Source organism: Trichophyton benhamiae, assembly GCF_000151125.1.
Source record: "Trichophyton benhamiae CBS 112371 chromosome Unknown contig01293.0, whole genome shotgun sequence".
Lineage (NCBI taxonomy): Eukaryota > Fungi > Ascomycota > Eurotiomycetes > Onygenales > Arthrodermataceae > Trichophyton > Trichophyton benhamiae.
Window position 1 is genome coordinate 1777634 of NW_003315113.1, and position 18656 is coordinate 1796289.

At 48.9% G+C, this 18656-nt stretch overlaps 6 protein-coding genes across 6 annotated transcripts; 1 reads left to right on the forward strand and 5 right to left on the reverse strand.

Annotated features, from left to right (window-relative positions):
* Positions 1–1139: 1139 nt before the first annotated feature.
* ARB_04589 (uncharacterized protein) lies at positions 1140–2156 on the reverse strand (the record flags this gene model as incomplete). Its single annotated transcript, XM_003017660.1, has 2 exons — positions 1140–1614; positions 1699–2156. The coding sequence occupies 2 exons, from the start codon at positions 2154–2156 to the stop codon at positions 1140–1142; spliced, it is 933 nt and encodes a 310-aa protein (XP_003017706.1).
* Positions 2157–3017: 861 nt separating this feature from the next.
* On the reverse strand, positions 3018–4288 carry ARB_04590 (membrane associated DnaJ chaperone, putative; the record flags this gene model as incomplete). The annotated part of the gene is made up of 3 exons (XM_003017661.1): positions 3018–3530; positions 3601–4140; positions 4235–4288. 3 exons carry the CDS (start codon positions 4286–4288, stop codon positions 3018–3020), a joined length of 1107 nt encoding a protein of 368 aa, XP_003017707.1.
* Positions 4289–4627: 339 nt separating this feature from the next.
* On the forward strand, positions 4628–5905 carry ARB_04591 (RNA polymerase I subunit Rpa43, putative; the record flags this gene model as incomplete). The annotated part of the gene is made up of 1 exon (XM_003017662.1): positions 4628–5905. One exon carries the CDS (start codon positions 4628–4630, stop codon positions 5903–5905), a length of 1278 nt encoding a protein of 425 aa, XP_003017708.1.
* Positions 5906–7648: 1743 nt separating this feature from the next.
* ARB_04592 (uncharacterized protein) lies at positions 7649–8931 on the reverse strand (the record flags this gene model as incomplete). Its single annotated transcript, XM_003017663.1, has 4 exons — positions 7649–7694; positions 7858–8075; positions 8274–8505; positions 8579–8931. The coding sequence occupies 4 exons, from the start codon at positions 8929–8931 to the stop codon at positions 7649–7651; spliced, it is 849 nt and encodes a 282-aa protein (XP_003017709.1).
* A 2906-nt stretch (positions 8932–11837) lies between these two features.
* ARB_04593 (MFS multidrug transporter, putative) lies at positions 11838–14349 on the reverse strand (the record flags this gene model as incomplete). Its single annotated transcript, XM_003017664.1, has 7 exons — positions 11838–11975; positions 12038–12684; positions 12746–12895; positions 12921–13225; positions 13342–13368; positions 13542–13881; positions 13938–14349. The coding sequence occupies 7 exons, from the start codon at positions 14347–14349 to the stop codon at positions 11838–11840; spliced, it is 2019 nt and encodes a 672-aa protein (XP_003017710.1).
* Positions 14350–15623: 1274 nt separating this feature from the next.
* ARB_04594 (uncharacterized protein) lies at positions 15624–18248 on the reverse strand (the record flags this gene model as incomplete). Its single annotated transcript, XM_003017665.1, has 4 exons — positions 15624–17083; positions 17143–17683; positions 17741–17886; positions 17945–18248. 4 exons carry the CDS (start codon positions 18246–18248, stop codon positions 15624–15626), a joined length of 2451 nt encoding a protein of 816 aa, XP_003017711.1.
* Positions 18249–18656: the final 408 nt, after the last annotated feature.

The window sequence follows — 18656 nt, forward strand, 5'->3', positions numbered from 1 at the left end:
ATTTCTTCTTCTGCCTTCTTCTTTGAAGCTGGCAGCTCTGCTGCTTGCGCTTATCGATAGTTAACTAGTTGGTCAAACAACTAGCTGCGGCAGCATAGCCCCAAACCGAGCAGAGCAGTGCGTAACTATGCCGAGTCTGAGCAAAGAGAAGCTGCAGACGATGTTATATAGTCGAGGTACAGCACTTTATGACAGCATGGCTGTGTGTCTGGGTGCTCTCTCTCACTCTCTGTGTATGTGTGGCGTGGGTGTAGTTATAGCGTGTAGTTATGTAGTTCTGGCGGTGATGTTGTTTTCTGAGGGGAAAGAAGGTAGTCAGTCCGGGGTCGACGGCTAGCCGTGGTCAAGGGTCGGGCGCTGCGGGAGGGAGAAGCAGACGGACAGCTGCGCGCAGGCGACTCAGCGGCCTACGGCGAAGAGACGAGCGACGAGCGTATCTTTCTTGTTTCTTCTGCTGCTTCTGCGTGTCCGTCTCTGCTGCGAGAAGCTTGTCGCAGGTTGGGGTTGACGTTGAAAGCCAAAAGAGCTACAGGCGGACGAAGTAGAATGGAGGGCGGTCGGGAAGGGGTCACATGAGCAGGGACAGGGCCACGCACACGAGCAGCAGAGGAGCAGCAGAGGAGTAGCAGAGAGGATGTCTACGGTGATAGAAGGAGAAGGTCTGCGTAGTAGGCAGGGAGCGGTCAAGCAGTTGTTTGGATGCTGATGTTAAGGAGGCTCGAAGGCCGGCTATCTAGAAGTACATTGGTAGAGAAAGGAACCTCTAAAGAGACCGACCAACCGACCACACCCATATACCATTAGTAGTAGTAGTAGTAGTAGTAGTAGTAGTAGTAGTAGTAGTAGTAGAAGTAGAAGCAGGAGTAGCTGTAGCAGTGTTCGTTTTTGTTGCATTGCACCTGGCAGGAAACAGGAGAAGACGAAGAAGAGCGAAAGAACCGAAAAAAAAAAATCCAGACCGAACATCCCAAGACGCCGTGATGAAGTGTGTAATGTGTGTAAGTATGGTATAGGGGGTAGAAGACGGGAGAAAAGGATTAAGACGGAATAGTGTACAGTGTATAATTGAAAGTGAAAAGAAAGGGGGAACGAAGATGAGAGAATCGAAAGAAGAAGGGAGAGGGAGATAAACGGAAGACTTAAGAAGCAACGGCAACAGGAGCAGGAGAGTCGATATCCATCATGCTTCCGGCAGGCGTAGCATCTCTCTCGGCTTCAGGCTCAGCTTCAGTAGGATCAGCAATGCTCTTCTCACTCTTCTCACTCTTCTCACTCTTCTCACTCTTCTCACTCTTTGCACTCTTTGCACTCTTCTCGCTCTTCTTGTCTTTCTCCTTGTCTTTCTTCTCTCCGTTGGTAGTCTGCTTTTCTTTCTGCTTCTCCTCTTCTTCCTCTGGCGTTGGCTTGGGGCGAGGAGGAGCCCCCCAGCTAGGAACCTGCCATATCACACCAGTAAAGGACTTGAGCTGGAACGACTTTCGCTCCCACTTGCGACAGGGCTTGCCTGAGCGGTCCAGAGCACGCAGACAGGCGTTGATGGCCCCCTGATTGGCCTTGGGCCCCAGGCGGTGGTGAGGTGGAGGTGGTGGACGAGAGGGAGTCTCTCCGTCTTCCCTGTATCGCTATTAGCATGCTTCTCTTTATTCTCGGACGTGTATGTATTAGGAGAAAGGACAGTCCCAAGTCTATTCAACTTACAGTCTTGGTTTCTTCTTGGGGCCCGGCTTGCCTCGTGGTTTAGGGAGGCCGTCTGGACCTAGAGCCTGAGCACCTCTCTTGGTCCCTGCCTTTGCAGCCCCCGACCCCGAGGCCGGTGCTGAAGTAGGCCCGTTGGCGGTGGCAGCACCCGAACCAGAGACCGAAGCTGAGGGAGTCGAAGGGGTAGGCCCGGTACCGGTCGAGGCAGCGTCGCCGTCTGAGGCGTTATCGGTGAGAGGAGCAGCGGGCGGCGTGGACGGCGAGCTGGACTCGTCCTCCTTGTTGGCCTGGCTGTCCTCGCTGGCATTGCCGCTGCTGCCTCTGGGGAAGCGGCTGAGCAGGGCTGGCGGCAGCGAGAGGACGACTATCCTGTTCATCTTGGAGGCGGTGCTGCTGGCGGTGCTGGCAGAGCTGGCTGCTGGCTGCGAGGAGGTCGACGAGGCGTCTGAGCCGGCCATTGTGCGGTGGTTGTGCGGTGTTAATACAGGGCAGCGTGCAGGTTTGGGCAGAGTTTTCCGGTCCGGCGTGGCTCCTATTTATTTATTTTTTTTGGTTCTCTTGGTGGCCCTCTTCCGGCGAGGAGCGGAAGAAGGAGTCGAGGTAATTAGGTTAGGGGCAGCCCGTCGGCGCTGGCGATGGGTGCAGAGAGTCGAGCGGTGGGAGGCAGCGAGGTGAGATGGACTGGATGACGGAGGTGACGGTGGTGGAAGGGCGAGGACGAGGGCGAAGGCGACGGGGAAGAAGAAACGGGGAAAGGTGGTTTGAGTGTGTCATGGTGGCCGGCCGGTGGTGGTTGGTTTTTTCGCTTGTCCTTGTCCGCGCATCCGTCTCACTAACCACGACTAAGGAGAGAGACTGACGGGCGACTTGTCTTTTTTGCTTGGGTCGTTCTTGAAGGGTCGCAAGGACGGGCAAAAGCGACGCGGCGGGCAAAGCGACAAAGGGCGAGGGCTGAGGTAAGCAGGAAGAAGGAAACCTTACTATAGGTAAGGTAAGGTAGGAAAGGCGGCGGCGGCGGCGGCGGCGAGGCTGGAGGGCTGGTCACGTCTGGTAACGACGGGGGCTTAGTCAGGGGAGTGGGCCAGTCAGCGGGCAGGAGCAGGGCAGGGAGCGTTACCGCTAGGGCCGCGTCTGGGGCTAGTGGTACTGCAGTGACGGGAAAGTTACGGCGCTAGTAAGGATGACTAAGGAGTGATAAATAGGCTCTATGCTTATATAAGATATTATATAATACAGGATGACAGCATCCACTGTTTGCTTTCACAGTCTTTGCTTTCCTCGACGATGCCTCTTCCTCTTCCCTGGTGGTGACGTTGATGCTACTGCTGCTCGTTCCGGCCCTGTTGCCTCCCTTGTTTGGCGGCGGCGATGGCCTGCTGCACCTCGGGAGCCTGGCCAGCCTCCTCTCTGCGCAGACGCTCCTTCATGCCTCGCCGCAGCCGGCCTACCCTGTCCACGTCCCCCCGGAAGGGCAGCATGTCCATCCCGAGCAGCTTGGCGCTCTCTGCGTCTTGTGCCTGGGCCAGCTGCACGATCTGCGTCAGCTGTTTCTGCGCCTGCACGCTCAGCCCTTCTCCTCCTCCTCGCCCCTTGCTCCGGCCGGCCTGCAAACTAGCCTCGGGCGGCGCCAGCTGCGAGATGAAGACGTTCATGGACATCGACGCCGAGCGCGCAAGAGACAGCATCTGGAACGGCAGCAGATAGAAGCGGTCCAGCCCCAGGAGATTGCTGAGCATAGCTGGCAGGTAGGCACCTGGCATGAAGGTTGCATTCGGGTGGGTAAGCAGCGTCAGCTCCAGTGTCAGCAGTGCAAAAAACGTATAGAACCGCCACTGAGGGAGTCAAGTCAGCCGGGAGACTTCCACCAGAGGAGAGAGGGGAAAAAAAAAAAAATACACTTACGTATCTACCCCAAGCAGAGAACCAGAAGGTGTTGAGCAGCACCATCAGCAGAAAACCAACAAGGTACTGCGGTGCAAGCGCATAAAGGCCTTCGTAAAAGTAGGTGGCCATGCTCAGCGTCTTACTTGGACCTTCCGGCCGTACCACTACCCCAGCCCCGAACCGGTCATACGCAAACCTCTTGACTGGGTCAAGCAGCGTGTCCTGAGCCAGCTTTAACAGCACAAAGAACTCATCCGCCTTCGCCCCATCCTCAGCAGTCGAGCCTAAACCATTCTGTCGTGCCTTGTCGGGATGGAATACAGTAGCCAGTCGGCGGAAGCGTGATTTGATGGTCCGCTCGTCCGATGTAGGCAGTACGCCTAGTATTTGATAGAAGTCTGGGGCCACACGGAGGCTGTGGTATTCTTCGTAGATGGTGTACAGCAGGTAGCTGCTAATCACCGCGACATGGATGCGCCGGCGGTGACGGGCATGCCGCTCTGAGCCGGGCTGAGGGTGTGGTGTGCCAGCACTGATGGTAATGCGGTAGTAAAGGTTCTGCAGGAACGACGTAGCTATCTGGTTGATGGGATTGTTAGATTACCAGGTCGTAATGTCAATGTCTGTATGACGCGAGAGGAGGGGGACTTACTCCTGGGAGGAAAGCCCAGCCAGCATAGGACAAGACTCTAGATGCCGCGTCCATCTTGTAGAAACCCCAAAAACATAAGAAGAAGAAGCAATATTAAACAGTGTCCATTTTTTTAATATAAAAAAGAATCAAAGAAAAGAAAAGGAAAGAAAGAAATGCTTCACTGCTCTTCTCTAGGTCGCTCCATATCTCTTGATGCCACGACACATGAAAAAGAGAGACACTCGGCGGCTAAACGTTAAGATGGGCGCTTCCCGGCTTGGCACTAGCCGCCAGCGAAGAACCTTATTCTCTTATTTTTTTTTTTCTCCCTTCCCTTTTCAGCTCAGAATTCAACCCCCCAGCGGTCGGCGTGAGAGGACGACAAGAGATACTTGTCAATTGACTGCTAACATGTCGATGGATGCAATGGAGATCGACTCGATAGCGTCGCCGGAGAAGAAGCGCAAAGACAAGAGTGAATCGAAGAAGCGAAAGAGACAAGAGCAGGCGAGCGAGACAGTGGTTGTCGACGACGGCGAGAAGAAGAAAAAGAAGAAAAAGGACAAACACTTGAAGAAGGATGAGAAGCAAGCCGTAGATGGCGGTGGAAAAGGAAGAGAGAAAGAAGCGTCCCGAAAACCGCTGTCAAAGGCCTCGTCGAACGATAAAGATACCCATTCCCTCTCCTCGACCGCAGACCAGCTCCCTTCTTTCCACCGCGTGACTACAACTCTCTACCTCCCTCTCTCGCCCATCGCTATATCACCCACCCATGCCGTGTCTTCTTTGCTAGCAGAGCACATCTCCCCTCTGCTTCTGACTTACTACCCTCCCGTCCGCGGCGTGGTTCTCGCTTACTCTAACCCTTCCATCTCAGCCACCAAGCCCACGCCGAATGCAACATCAGCCCACACTCCTAACCCAGAACCGCTCACCCTCGCTAAAACAGCAGGCGAGTATGGTGTCTTACATACCTATCTGACACTTACCTTCCTCGTCTTCCGGCCCGAACGAGGTCAGACCCTCGAGGGCTGGATCAACGTCCAGTCCGAAGACTTTCTGGGTGCAATTGTGTTTAATCTGTTCTCCATTGGCATTGAACGGCGTCGATTGCCCGCGGACTGGAAGTGGATTGCCCCAGGCCAGCAGTCAGACAGGCCCAGCACAACCAGCGCATCACCTACATCGAGCAGCAAGGACGAAGAAGACGATGACGATGACGAACCGGACTCAGATAAAGAGAATTTCAAGCCCTTGGCATCGAATAGCGAGGCCTCGCAGTTTGAAGACGCGGCGTCGGCGGAAACGGGATATTTCCAAACTCGTTCCGGTAAGAGGGTTCGTGGAACCATTCGGTTTCGCGTTCGAGATGTCGACGTTATACCAGGCAGTGAGCGTGATAAGGGCTTTCTTAGCCTTGAGGGGACAATGTTAAGTAAGGAAGATGAGGAGAAGCTTGTTACCGAAGAAAGGAGTAAGGCTTCAGGCGCCGGGAGGGCAAAGAGTGGTGATAACTACCATGATCCTACATCTACAGAGCGCCAGGAAGCGCCAGATGTGGATATTGATCTTGATGCTGACGAGGACGAGGATGTGACCATGACTGAGGCCGTGGAGGTGCAACCGTCATCAACAAAGGAGAAGAAAAGGAGAAAAAGAGAAGAAGGAGAAGAAGGAGAAGAAGAGTAAAAAGGAGAAAAGCTCCAATTCGTGAGGTATAATGACTTTTTTTATTCAATATGAATTGATCCTTTACTTCCCCATGCCTATCAACACCGGACTACAGTCTGCTTATGTAATCACTTAATCAATTTCGCATGTAGACGATTGCAAGAAGAGATCTCAAACGAACTCCACCAAACAATTGACAATGACATTGGTATAAACCATCAAGCGAGACGAGATAAAATTAAGGAATAGAAATAACCGCCACAATGCCGCCTACAAGCCAGGAGCTTTCACTACTCATAAATCCCCTCGTCCCAGAATCAGTCACACATAACAACCGGGTAGCTACCCTCCATCCATCTTCCGTCCATACATCATATCCCCCAACCAGAACAAAGAGAGTTGACAGCAGATTTAGATACTCGCAAACCTGCATTCCCTCATAGCCTTCCTACTAGGCACCGCCGCCGGCATCCTCGGCCTCCAGTCCGCTTACGGCTTTACATTCTACCTGCTAGGCACCATATTTGTTTCCTTCCTTGCCAACGCCCTTCTAGTTAAAGACAACACACCCAGAGCAGCAGGGAAAAGTACGAACAAAGGCATTTCCGGCGTCGGTGCCTACTTTCCGGGCGATGGGGAACTGGTCCCCGCAAGTGGTGGTGGATATGTGAGGAAGGGAGCCTGGAAGGATCTCTGGTTCAGCGGACTTGTTGCTACAGAGGCCATTAGCGGGTTTGTTCTTGGATGGGCTGGTGTGGGCGGTATCTTGAGATAGACAAAAGTTGGCCGTGTGTTATTTGCTCTAATGATATCGGATACAGCAGATAATGTTAAGAAGTCAAGCCCTTTGGTGGCCCTGTCAGCCACACCCAGTGATACCAGGCAACTAACAGATTGGCTATTGCTCAAGTATTGTAAAGATGTTAACTGTGCCAATCATTATCATGAACATGTCCAAGGCTTGCTACCCTTCTAAACAATCACATTGTGCAGCTGCCTCATGCGCGGCAATGAAAGCCTCCATGTGCTCCGTATTAATGAGGATACAATATTTGGGGCTAATCAGCATGCATTAATGAAACTACAACTGCAGTATAGAGCCTTTTGATGTATTCTAAACCCCGAATCTGTTGGGCAAAGCAGTCAATATCCCTTTTTTAGAGCAGGGGAGAGTAAGTGATCAGTTAAAGATCTATTAATAACAATTGCTTAACTATAGAACTAGAACAAGTCAGGTACCGTCTAATAGAACATACTAATCATATCGCGGAGTTGGACTGTGATTCTTTTTTTTCTCTCCCTCTCTTTTGCTCCCTCACTCCCGAAATCAATATCGACTTAAATTGGATTAACTAGCCACACTCTTCTCGCTATACGGCTCGCCGACGTTATTACTCTTATTATTATGCGGCTGTCCCTTGCCTTCCCAACTTCCGCCCTGGTCATATCACGTGCTCTGATATCACGTGTTTGCTTACATAATTTCTATTTTCCAACGTCACGTTTGAACAACGCGACTTTCTCCTCCTTCGACATTCCGATATTGAGTCTCTATCCACTTCCAACCACGGTCTCAGCTGGACCACTCGCAGTATGGTTTTGGGTGAATATATCCTTTTGGTTTATATTTATTACTCCCTTTGCTATATATCCATTAGCTGTCTAAGGGTATAGGCTTTATATCCAACTAATATATTCCCTTTAACATATACCCTCAATAGTTTGAAGAATTTCCTTTAAGGGTAGGCCGAATACGCCCGATTAAGTGTTAGCAATATATATATATATATATATACCCTTAGCCATTCTAGAAGATAGAGCTAGTACCTAGGCTAGTTTCCTCTTAGCGTATACCCTTGCTAGCCTGGGGATTTCCCCGTAGGGAAAGCCTTAATCTGCCCTCTTGAATATCAGCTATTACTCTCCTTAATACATACCCTTAAATCAGCGAGCGGAAGGAGATAACTTACCTGGGAGCGTTGCCTACCCATCCTCCTATTTGCCTGCTTGCTATTAACCCACATTCCTCCTCAGCAATATGCCAACTACCGTCCTCCTGAGCCCTTGGACCTACGCTGTTATTGATAGACAAATAATATCGACATAATATCGGCCAGGGAAGGGGGTTTACTGGAAGGGAGTCTACGGGAAGGGAAAAGAGGGGCATGGCTGCTTCTCTCTTAAATTTCTTTGGACAAAAAATCATTCATTTGCTCATTGAACAAAAAATAAAAAATGAAAAATAAAAAAGAAAAAAGAAAAAATACAAAAATACAAAAAAAAAGGAGAAAAAGGGAAAAGAAGAAAAAGAAGTCTCACTACAAGATAGAGTATCAACCATTAGCACACCATATTTTTGACTCTTATAGAGTTTGTTTTTACATACAACGAGTTTGCTGGAGGGTAGAGGTTCATCCTCAGGAGCGGGCGCATCGGCCTCCTCAAAGGCTTGGAAGGCGGTGTCCATGGGCTCCAAATTAGAGATGTCGACAGAGGAGCAGGACTCCTCGTCGGCGGGGCCGGGAGCGGGAGGGGCCTCCTCGGTGGAGGAAGGAGGAGGCGGCGGGTTGTCGGTGGTGGTGGTAGCAGTAGTGGTGAGGGGTGGGAGGTCGGGGCGGCTGAAGTCCGCCCAGCGCCGACTAATCGAACGTCAGTGCTATGACGGCTTTCTTTTGGAGGATTATAACTTACATGGCGTAGCCAATGGCTCCCGACAAGTTTATGGCACACGGGCCAAAAAACAGTCCCATCGTGGCAATGATGCCCACTATCCCACCGGCCCCTAGCTGGGCAATTCCCTCGAAGCTGAGGGAAAAGAGCGCGGGCCACGCCGCCGATGGGTCCGCCCCGGGAGCAGTGCAGTTGCAGGGCATGGTTCTAGTGCTGGTGCTGGTGCTGTTGATGTTGTTGGTGCTGTTGGTGCTGCTGCTGTTATTATCCTTGTTGTAGTGGCTCTTGCTGCTGCTGAGGATGAAGGAGAGAGGAAGAGGAAGAGGAAGATCGAGCGTGTGCTTTCTTTTCCTAAAGGAGACGCGTTTGGCCATCACGGGTTCTGCTGCCACTCACCGTCCTCGCACCCCTTACCGCGAGGGAGGGAATACCCCTTAAGGCCTGCCGGATAGAGGTATGGCACTCTTCACGCAGCGTGCTATGCTGCTAGCCAGGGGTTCTGCTGTAAGTGCTTCGTCCAGCTGCTTAGCTAACTATTGGACATTGATATCCAGACTCTACTAGATGGATAGCGGACTGGAAGAACCCTTGGCAAACTCGACATATCCATACTAGATACATATTACTAGTATGGCGGGTTTCTTATTATTACCACATATGTATAGGGGGGTTATCAGCTCAGAATCAGATAAAGTGCAGGTCTCACTTCAGTGTATTTTCTGATAGATTATACATACAGGCAGTGAGACAACATTATCGTTCGTATAGTATAGTATGAACCCTAGTTGTGATAGAATAGGCCGCGAGGCCCTACTACCCTTCCAATGGTTGTTGCTATGCTGATTTCCGGATTTCTCTAGGTACAATATAACATATAAACGAAATAAGAAAGGTCACTCTAGTTAGGACTTCCCGACTATAGTCACAATGAGTACCCTACTTTTCTCATTCGAAAACGTATTTCAAGCCCCAACACAGTGTTAACTTTCCTGATACGATGATGCTAACTGATTCTCTCTAGGGTGCCCTCCGGAGCATCACAGAAAGATTTGCCTTTCCGGTGGCTACTGCCCCGGCATCACCTTAGTATTTGCAACAATGGAAGGGAGCAACCAAGCCCAACGCCAGTCGGACTCCTACTTCTCCATTCGTATCGTCTTCTTTAGGATTCCATTCAGCTATAGCACTTGGAACCGTCCAGCGCCCTCGATAGGGAAAGACATAGCTGAAGAACCGGTGACACCTTCAAAATCTTTGCCCTGTTTATGCCTTAAGAATCCTCAACTGCGGATACAACATCTGCAGTATAACGTGCAATGGGCGTAGTATAGTCTTTTATCTGGATATTGACCACGTGGTTTTATACAACACTGGCATGCCCTTGTACAACAACCACCTCGTATCTTGCATGCCTCCACTAGATGTTGCTGTGAAAGGTATTTTATCGGATTATTACATAGAGTATCATAATTCCGGGAGTAGCTAGCTTTATCTAGCCTTATCCTAGGGCTACTAGGTTTGCGTCGATAAAGATCATACCACATATTTGTAAGAGCCCAAGCTTGACTTGCTTCACCAATTAATAAAATTTGCTAGTCTTTTAGGCTATACTTATCCAGATCATGAATTTTGTCTAGTTTCCCTTGCATAGTATATTCGAATATTATTTCTCTGACGAATATTTGTCGTTGTCTCCATTTATGGAGTCTTAGGGTTAAAAGTAGCCGCTCGTTAACCCAGTTTATTGCTCTCCGGTCTTCCTCCCTAGATAGGAAAGCTATCTTTATCTCCCGAATTGTATTAGGAATCCAACATATCTTCATACGGTCAAATAATTGTTCGAAATTCGGGCCGATTTTTGATAATATCATAATAACAAGTATAATGCAGCCACCAGCAAGAACTTTGTTGCTGGGAAATTGTAACAAATCTCCAATTTCCATTTTTGGGCGTTCAAGACCTTATGTCAAAGATGCAAAGTTCGAAGATGATGTGAAAAAAAAATTTGAGATGTGAGGTATTGAAGACTATATAGGGCCTTTCTTAGGGTATAACAATATTTTCTCCTGAGATCCTGAGATAGCACGCGGAGTGAAAAAAAAAAAAAAAAAAAAAAAAACGAAGGAAGGAGAAGAAGATATGCAGTTTGTCCTTTTATTGTACGTAGTTAGCCTTGGGGTGAAAATCTTGCGTCAGGGTATCGTCATATAACTACGCAAAACACTTTAAAACTCAACCACGGACGGACCGCCAGCTGGTGGCATTCACATATATGGTGGTTAGTTACCTACCTAAACTAAGTTAGATAATTAACTAAGCTTTTCGGCGGCTACTAAACCTTAAGACGACACCTGATCTTCCTCTGAGAACCCATTGCCAAGTGACTACTTTAGCCTTGATAGGCAATATCTGCAATCCACACACCCTAGATTCGGAAACTAGCCTGTTTCGAATGTGCATATATCTCCTCCCAGAGGGATTTATGTGGCTCCTGATGAGCAAATAATAGTTAGATATGCTGGGCGATTTTTAAAGGGAGCTCCTTCAAAGTAGTTTTGGAAAGCTGTTGGCATGGGCACCTATTATGGTGACATCACCCAACTGTGGGCTTGGGTTATCCAGTGGTATATACTGCTTGACAGCTAAACTAAGCGTTTCTTCTTGACTGGTAGCCGTCGCATGGGGGTATTCCCTTATATGTTGGCCGGGCACGACATGCTGAACGACCCGGAAGCAGCTGACCTTCTTATTATATACCTAGGTAACTAGGCAGAGGTGCCTTGAGCTTTGTTGCCTTCTAATCTAGCCCTCCTGGTAGCCTCCATATCCAGCCATAGGGTATAACTCGAGAAAATAACATGCCGTGATTCTGACCGATTGTTATGCGACAAATACCATCATCGTCTCTTTCAGCCCCAGAGTCGAACAAAAGGTGGGGGGGGGGGGGGGGGGCACACCCCTAATCAGCAGTGCAAAAGGACTGCATATTCTTCTTCTTCTTCTTCTTCTTTTGTTTGGTTTTTTTTTTTTTTTTTTTTTTTTTTATTGGTTGGGTATCTGACCCTAAGGGTAAATAAACTCCTGTAACTGATGGCAAGTCGCAGGATATATAAATCCTTCGAGAAAACGCAAGCTGGGAAGACGAGTTCATCCTTTGCCCGGGAAGTGTACTGTACATAGCGGACATCTATTCTGTATCTACATGGCTGTACCTGGGTTGGGCTGCTGGCCCGGAGTATGTGTGAGCGGCCCAAGTGACCGTATCGTGAAGGATCCAACCCTAGACCTCTGCATTAACTGTTTTGTCCTTCTTGAGGGCTCGAAGTTTGTTTTTCTCCTCGAGCACAGCATATGCTTGTTTCTCTTTCTCCGCCTTTGAAAGGGGAGTGCTGATATACTTGTTGACTTCAACGGTGCCCTAGTAAAAATGTGTCAGGAATGAAAACCCAAAATGTGAAAGGGCCATGGTTAGATACTTACCGTAATAAGAGCCCACAGGAAGGGGACCTGGATAACCTCGCTGCTAACAATAGCCTCCCCAATCTTACCATCCTCTGCGGCTTTCCTCTCAGCCTCCTCCTTGGCCTTTTTAGACTTGATCCAGACATTTCCAAGGAAGAATACGGCCACTAGACTGATTGCCATAATAGGAATAATTGAAATAAATGCCCACATCACAGCATTCTTCGCCAGGTTGCGCACATAGTTTTGGATATCCGGGGGCAATTTGTCAATTGCCTCCAGGCTTTGACCCGTATTATGTAGGTCCAGGCCTCCCTTACCACTGCCAGGTCGGAAGATCTCGGCCATCTTGTTGTTAAACACACTGCCCATAATGGTCAACGCAAGTGTTCCGCCAAAAGGCAGGCTGAACCTCATGATGGACATGGCAGGGGCAATCCTATCGGGCCAGATTCCAGCCACATGTAGTGTGGCCGGCATAAATCGCATTCCTGTTCCAGCGCCAGCAACAGCCATCATTCCGCTAACGACAGGAATGTTTCGAGTTGTGGTTGCCCAGGTCAGGAGGGCGATTCCAACTGTTTCGATTACAGTGCCCACACTTAGGGGAACGAATGTTTGTGCCGGCCAGACATTGCAGGTGAACATGGCAAAGTAAGCGCCAACTATTACTCAGAGTTAGTTGCAGTTGTTTATAGAAGTAGATTTGTTATGCGGATAACTTACATCCAATACCCGGGATATAGTAGAGTAACTGGAGGCCAGAGCGCCCAGCTTCGTAACCCTCAACAAGGGTGAAGTAGATCGAGATGAAATAGAAAACAGAAAACATGGCTTTAGGGGTTTGAAATATTAGTATCAGATATGGTAGAGATTCTATAGCGTTGGCTAGTGGACTTACCAGCACCAGTTGCAAATTCGATAATGGCCAAGACAATAGTATCCCTATTCTTGATGATGTCCGAGGGTATCATAGGTGTCTGTTGAGGAAGTAGACGGCCAAATACACGTTCGGGTTCAAGTAGGTACTCATAGACAAAGAAGAAAACAAAAAGAATCGACCCGATAACCAGTGGAGTAAGGACGGCCGCATGGGTCCATGGGTATGTAACACCACCCCAAGCAGTACCAAGAATAATCAGGCCAACGCCAAAGACAAATAGAAAAGTGCCGCCGATATCAATAGTAGCCAGGCCAGGTAAGAAGCTGCTGCGTCGAGACCCTTTTGTGAAATGGCTTCCTTGTACCAACTCATTGCGTAGCAGAAAGTATATAATGAAATGTGCAAAAAATGCAACCTTGGTAGGCAGTTTAGTTCATACTCCCCTGAAACTGGGCTGAGGAACTCACTGGTATAGTCAAAACAAAACAGTATCTCCAGTTAGACTATTAATTCCGTGGTCAGTAAGCAAATACCCTGAGATGATCAAAAATCTCCTTACATTTGTTAGATATCTATTCAATTATTAGCTTCAACAATATCAACAATACTAAGAACACAAAACCCAGGGGTTAAACTTACCCACCGATAATAGGCCCCACACTGTAGGAAATTCCAGCAACGAACTGGAAGATGGTACTGTTCTTTGCGTTGTCTTTCAGGCTGACTTTATCGGCCAGTATTATCTGAATCAAATTTGTGATACCCGATGCGCTTGTTCCTTGCAATGCCCTACCTAGCAAGAGGACACCCCACGATGGGGCAACAGCGCATAAAACGCTGCCGATGAGCATAAGAAACATTGCTAGTTGTAGAACGAAATGGCGGCCAAAGACATCGGATAGTTGGCCAAAGGCAGGAATGAACGCCGTTGAAGTAAGGGTAAAGGCCGTTACAATCCAGTTGAGTTGATCCAACTTGTCTATATGAGGTTAGAAGAGGCTTCTGAAAAACCAGTGAAGCTGAAAGGGGTCATACTAAAGTGAGATGCAATAAAAGGCAATGCAGCAGCGACAATGGTCAAGTCCACGGATGCTAGGAAGTATGGGAGCAATAAGCCCGCAATCAACTTCCATCGGTAAACACGGGCGTTATGTTTCTCCTTTTTACACAACTCACATGGCCCTGACGCCTGTATTTGAGATCGCTGGTTTAAATCGGCTAACTCGAGGGAGGCTTCTGCCTGCTGGGGTTCAAGAGGCCCGGCTTCCGGGTGAATGTAAGTCTGCTTTGATGTGTTTGATAATAATGGTGAGGTTGAAGTTTGGCTTTGGCTTCCTAGACGATGTGAACACAACTTCTTCTCATTGTGTTTCTCTGAATGAACGGCTGGCTCAGAACTAGGCTGGTTTTCTTCGCGGCGCTTCTTGATTGCTTTATATATAAGCATTTTGTGTACCGAATTGTAGAGGGGAATGAGATGAAACGGGGAGTTATGGCTAATCCTATATGAATTGCACTGAGGAATAATATTGTTGATATCGTGGTGGGTGGACGAAAGGTGCGTTCCGGAGGAATAGGCATAGGTCTATATATCATGGCCTGACTGGCTCGATACGAGCCAATTTCCATAACGAGATAGCTCCATCAAATTCCCTTTGAAGCTCCGAAAAAGCTTGGTGCGCAGGTGTGGATACGAGTATCCTTGTGTGTACAGCCACTGACCGCAGACAGGCCACAACCAACCATTTGGGTGACGACCGTACTCTTCAGCTGCAGGGCAAAACAATATGGTACACATGAGCCATCGCAAGCAGACATTCTCACCCCGTGGGTTTGCCTTGCTAAGGTGAGCCATCTTAGGAGGTAGGCAGTCAATGGCACGGTCAGCTGGGATTAACGTGTTGGTACTTCGTTGGTAAATGAGGCTTCAGGCAGAAACATTACTGTCACAGCTAAGAGAGCTATGGGGCCCATCTGGCCAGCTGCTTCTCTGCCCTTGAAACATAATATCAAGAGAAGCTTGCTGTATAAGTTGAAACCCCGAGTGGTCGCAACTCTTACCAAAAATGGTAAAGGGTTTGTATCTGCACAGCCCAGACAGAAGGGCAGCGTGCTGATTAATTCACAATGAAACTAACTTCTTCTGGCAATCACTGCGAAGTCAGCAGGAAGCTCGGACCATGCGCCAGGGGGAAAGTTGATTTAAGCTTTTTCGCTAGCCTAAAAAGGGAAAACACTCGTATTGGGGCTGCAGCTGAGCCTCATTTAGGGCAACAAGAAAACGAGATAGGCGAGAATAGAGAGCACCTTCACTCGAGAAGGGGGAGATCTCTAGAATCAAAATGGTTACTCACCAATAAGCAACAGATCAATGACTTAATGATAAATGAAGTAAAAGTATGTATAATATATAATATTTATATATATATATTTCGTGCCCCACATTATATGTAAGTAGGGGAGTCGAGGCTAAATTAAGTGGCCTCGAAGGCACCAGGCTAACTCCAACATCCTCATGTAATCGCTGAGAGGTATTTCCAGACAAATAAAACACAGAAAAAATAGTATCTAATCCAAAATCAGAGGGAAAAGAACCCACAAAGCGACAATAGAGTATATGTAATATAGACAAAAAGAAGCAGAAACAGGGCACGAAATGTCGTTCAAACACGAAACTCTATCAACGTATTCGTGTGAAGACTTTTATGCAGCAAATTGGTATCATTGCAGGGCATTAGCGGTAGCGCTTTGTAGAGCGCTGGTTAGGTCGACGTGGAACATAGGGCGGTTCATGCTGTTCACAACAGCACCTCGAGAGCCGCTAACTTTCTCAATTTCCTTGTGGTAAACACCATCCTTGCATATCTCCACCTGTTCGGTGGGTGCTTGCGAGGCTGGCGTGATGGTTCCAATCTCTTCGTCATGGATCCTACTGGTGTGCTTGGGGTCCAATTCAAGTGAGCCGGTGGAGCTGTTGGATCCATCGATGCTGGCAACGCTGAAGACTGGTTTCCAGCGTGGAGCTGCGATCTCAGCTCCTGCAGGGGAGGTGGGGTAGCCGAAACCAGCAGCAGCAAGAGCACGTTTAGTCCACCTGTTGTTGACGTGGGCAAAGTGCCACTGGACAACATCTGGGGCGGCATGTCGGTCGAGCTGCTCTCTGACATCAACCAAGTTCTGGACAGAGGTTACATCGACATTGTTAACGGAGGAGAAGTCCATTATGACAGCTTTGAGGGTTGGCAGATCGGCAGTCGAAGCCTCGGTCTCGCCGCGCTTGGGTCCAGGGTTATTCCATGGTCTGTCACCCATACGTTCATATGCATTCTGGTTAGTGCGACGAGTCTTGGCCAAGATATGAGCGACGAAGTCATCAAGATAACCGTTGGAATTAGGGTAGTTGAATCCTTCAGAGAACTTGTAAATGAAGATACCAGGCAAAGCATGTTCAACCTGAACATCGGGGTTAGAACCATCGCGGTGGCTGAGAGGAAGGAAGATGTTGCGACTGCTTGATCCTCCAGGGATGCCCGAGTTGTCATCAAAAGTGCCATACTTTCCGTCATTATCCAGGACATGGTCGCCGAGGACGGAGTTGACCTTGACACGTCCAAGGAATTCACCCTTCGCCTTAACAAGGCGGAACAGGAGAATAGCCAAGGAGAAAGCAACGGTAGCATAGATACCATTCTCAATGGTGGAGAAGACAGAAACGAAGACACCAAGAAGGAAGACAATAACCTCAAGCGGAGAGACTTTCCAGAACTGGTAAACAACGTTTGGAGGAGTAATTAGATCGCCAACAGCGTGGATGATAACGGCGGAGAGGGAAGAGTTGGGGATATAGAAGAAAACGGCTGGGAGGGCATAAATAGCTAGGAGAACAACCATAGCAGTGAAAACACCGCCAAATGGGGTTCTAATTCCAGCCTTCGAGGCAATAGCAGTACGGGAGAAAGAACCAGTAGCCGGGTATCCTCCGAGGAATGGACCAAGCATATTACTGGCACCAATGGCGACGAGTTCTTGGGAGGGGTTAATGGTGTAGTTATTAATACGACCGAACGACTTGGAGATGGCAATGTGCTCAAGCAACAAGACAATGACGGAAGCTGGGATTTCACCAGAGAATGTGCTCAGAACGCGTGAGTTAAGGACAGGGACACCAGCATTTTGGAAGCCTATCAGTCATGTTAGTATTATAATAACTTTGAACATCTCCATCCTAATTGTTACTTACCTCGTGGAACAACGCCCAAGATCTTGAAAATTGGCTTCATTCGGTGGTTTCGGTTAACCAAGAAGCTGACGAAGGTGTAGAGAAGGATGACGAAGACTGCGCGCAGCGTAGAAGCAAAGAAGTAGACCTTCGCCTTAGAAGGATGACGCTTGGCCATGTAGGCGCACCCCGAGCGAATAAAGTAAAGGAGGAAAAGGGCAGTGAGTCCCATAGCAGCGTCGATCTTAGCACTTGGCAAATGCTTGAGAGAACCAATAATGACTTCATAGGTAGTACCTCGGGTGTTGAAGCCACTGAGCCCGAGCAGGGATGGTACTTGGCCGGAAGCAATGCTAAGAGCGGACCCAGTCATGAAAGCGGATATGGCGGTGAGTGGAATGAAGTCAACGATCCAGCCGCACCGGATCAAACCAATAAAGGCAATGATACCACCAGCGACAATACCAATGGCGGACGCAACGACCTCTGGGGGAACATCGGGATGTTCAACCTTTGCCTTGTCGATGATATGGCCAACCAGGGTCGAGACAACGGCAACAGGCTATACAGTTCGTCAGTTTCCGACTAGAAAAAACATATCACGCCTGGATATACATACACCAATAGCGATATCCTTGGAAGTAGCAAAGAGCCAGTAGAGCAAGGGACCCATGAAGGAGGAATACAGGCCAAACTGTACAGGAAGCTGAGCGAGTTTAGCATAGGCCATACCCTGAGGAACGACGACGACACCGACAGTCAAGCCTATGGTCGTTTATTAGTGATGCATAGACATTGATAGGGGTCCTTATTGAGCACTTACCGGCAACAAGATCACCGACCAACCATTGGAGGTTATATCTGCTGATCCAGTTAAGGAACGGAAACAGACTGGTCAGGTACCTGACCACATCCTCGCCGCTGGGGGTGAGCTCGCGGAAGTACTCCATCGTCGTCGGGTCCTGGTCGAAGTACATCTCTGCCGACTGCACAGAGAAGGTCGACTCTCCACGGGTCACGGGGTCAGTGGGAGCAGGGTATTCGTCCTTGAGGCCCAGGACCTTCTTGAGGCCGGCACCCAACTTCTGCATCTTCGTCTGGTACTCGGGAGACTCGGAAGACGCCATTGTGTGAAGCAACTATTGATCGGTAAAACAAGATGTTATACTAAACAGAAGCTGGACCTGCAGCTAGATGTATTTATCCTGCTACCTCGTTTTCCCCGGAGTGGTTTCTTGAGAGGATAGGAAGAGCCAAAGCGGTTAACGTTCCGGAGGAGAGCGTCTCAATGCAAGGACGATATTGAATGCTCTGGTTTCGTGAGAGGTGAGGAGGTAGAGCTACCGGGCTCAATGACCAACAGGATCTTCTTGGAAAGGCGAGAGGTCTAGCGAGTGCCCATTATCAGTCTGATACAAGATGCTATTCCAACAACTGAAAATGGCCCTGGGGAAGGCAGGCACAGTTCCTCTGGTCGAATCCCTTTTGGAAGGACTACAACCCACCAGCTCGCTAATGAATGAAGAGAAGAGGAG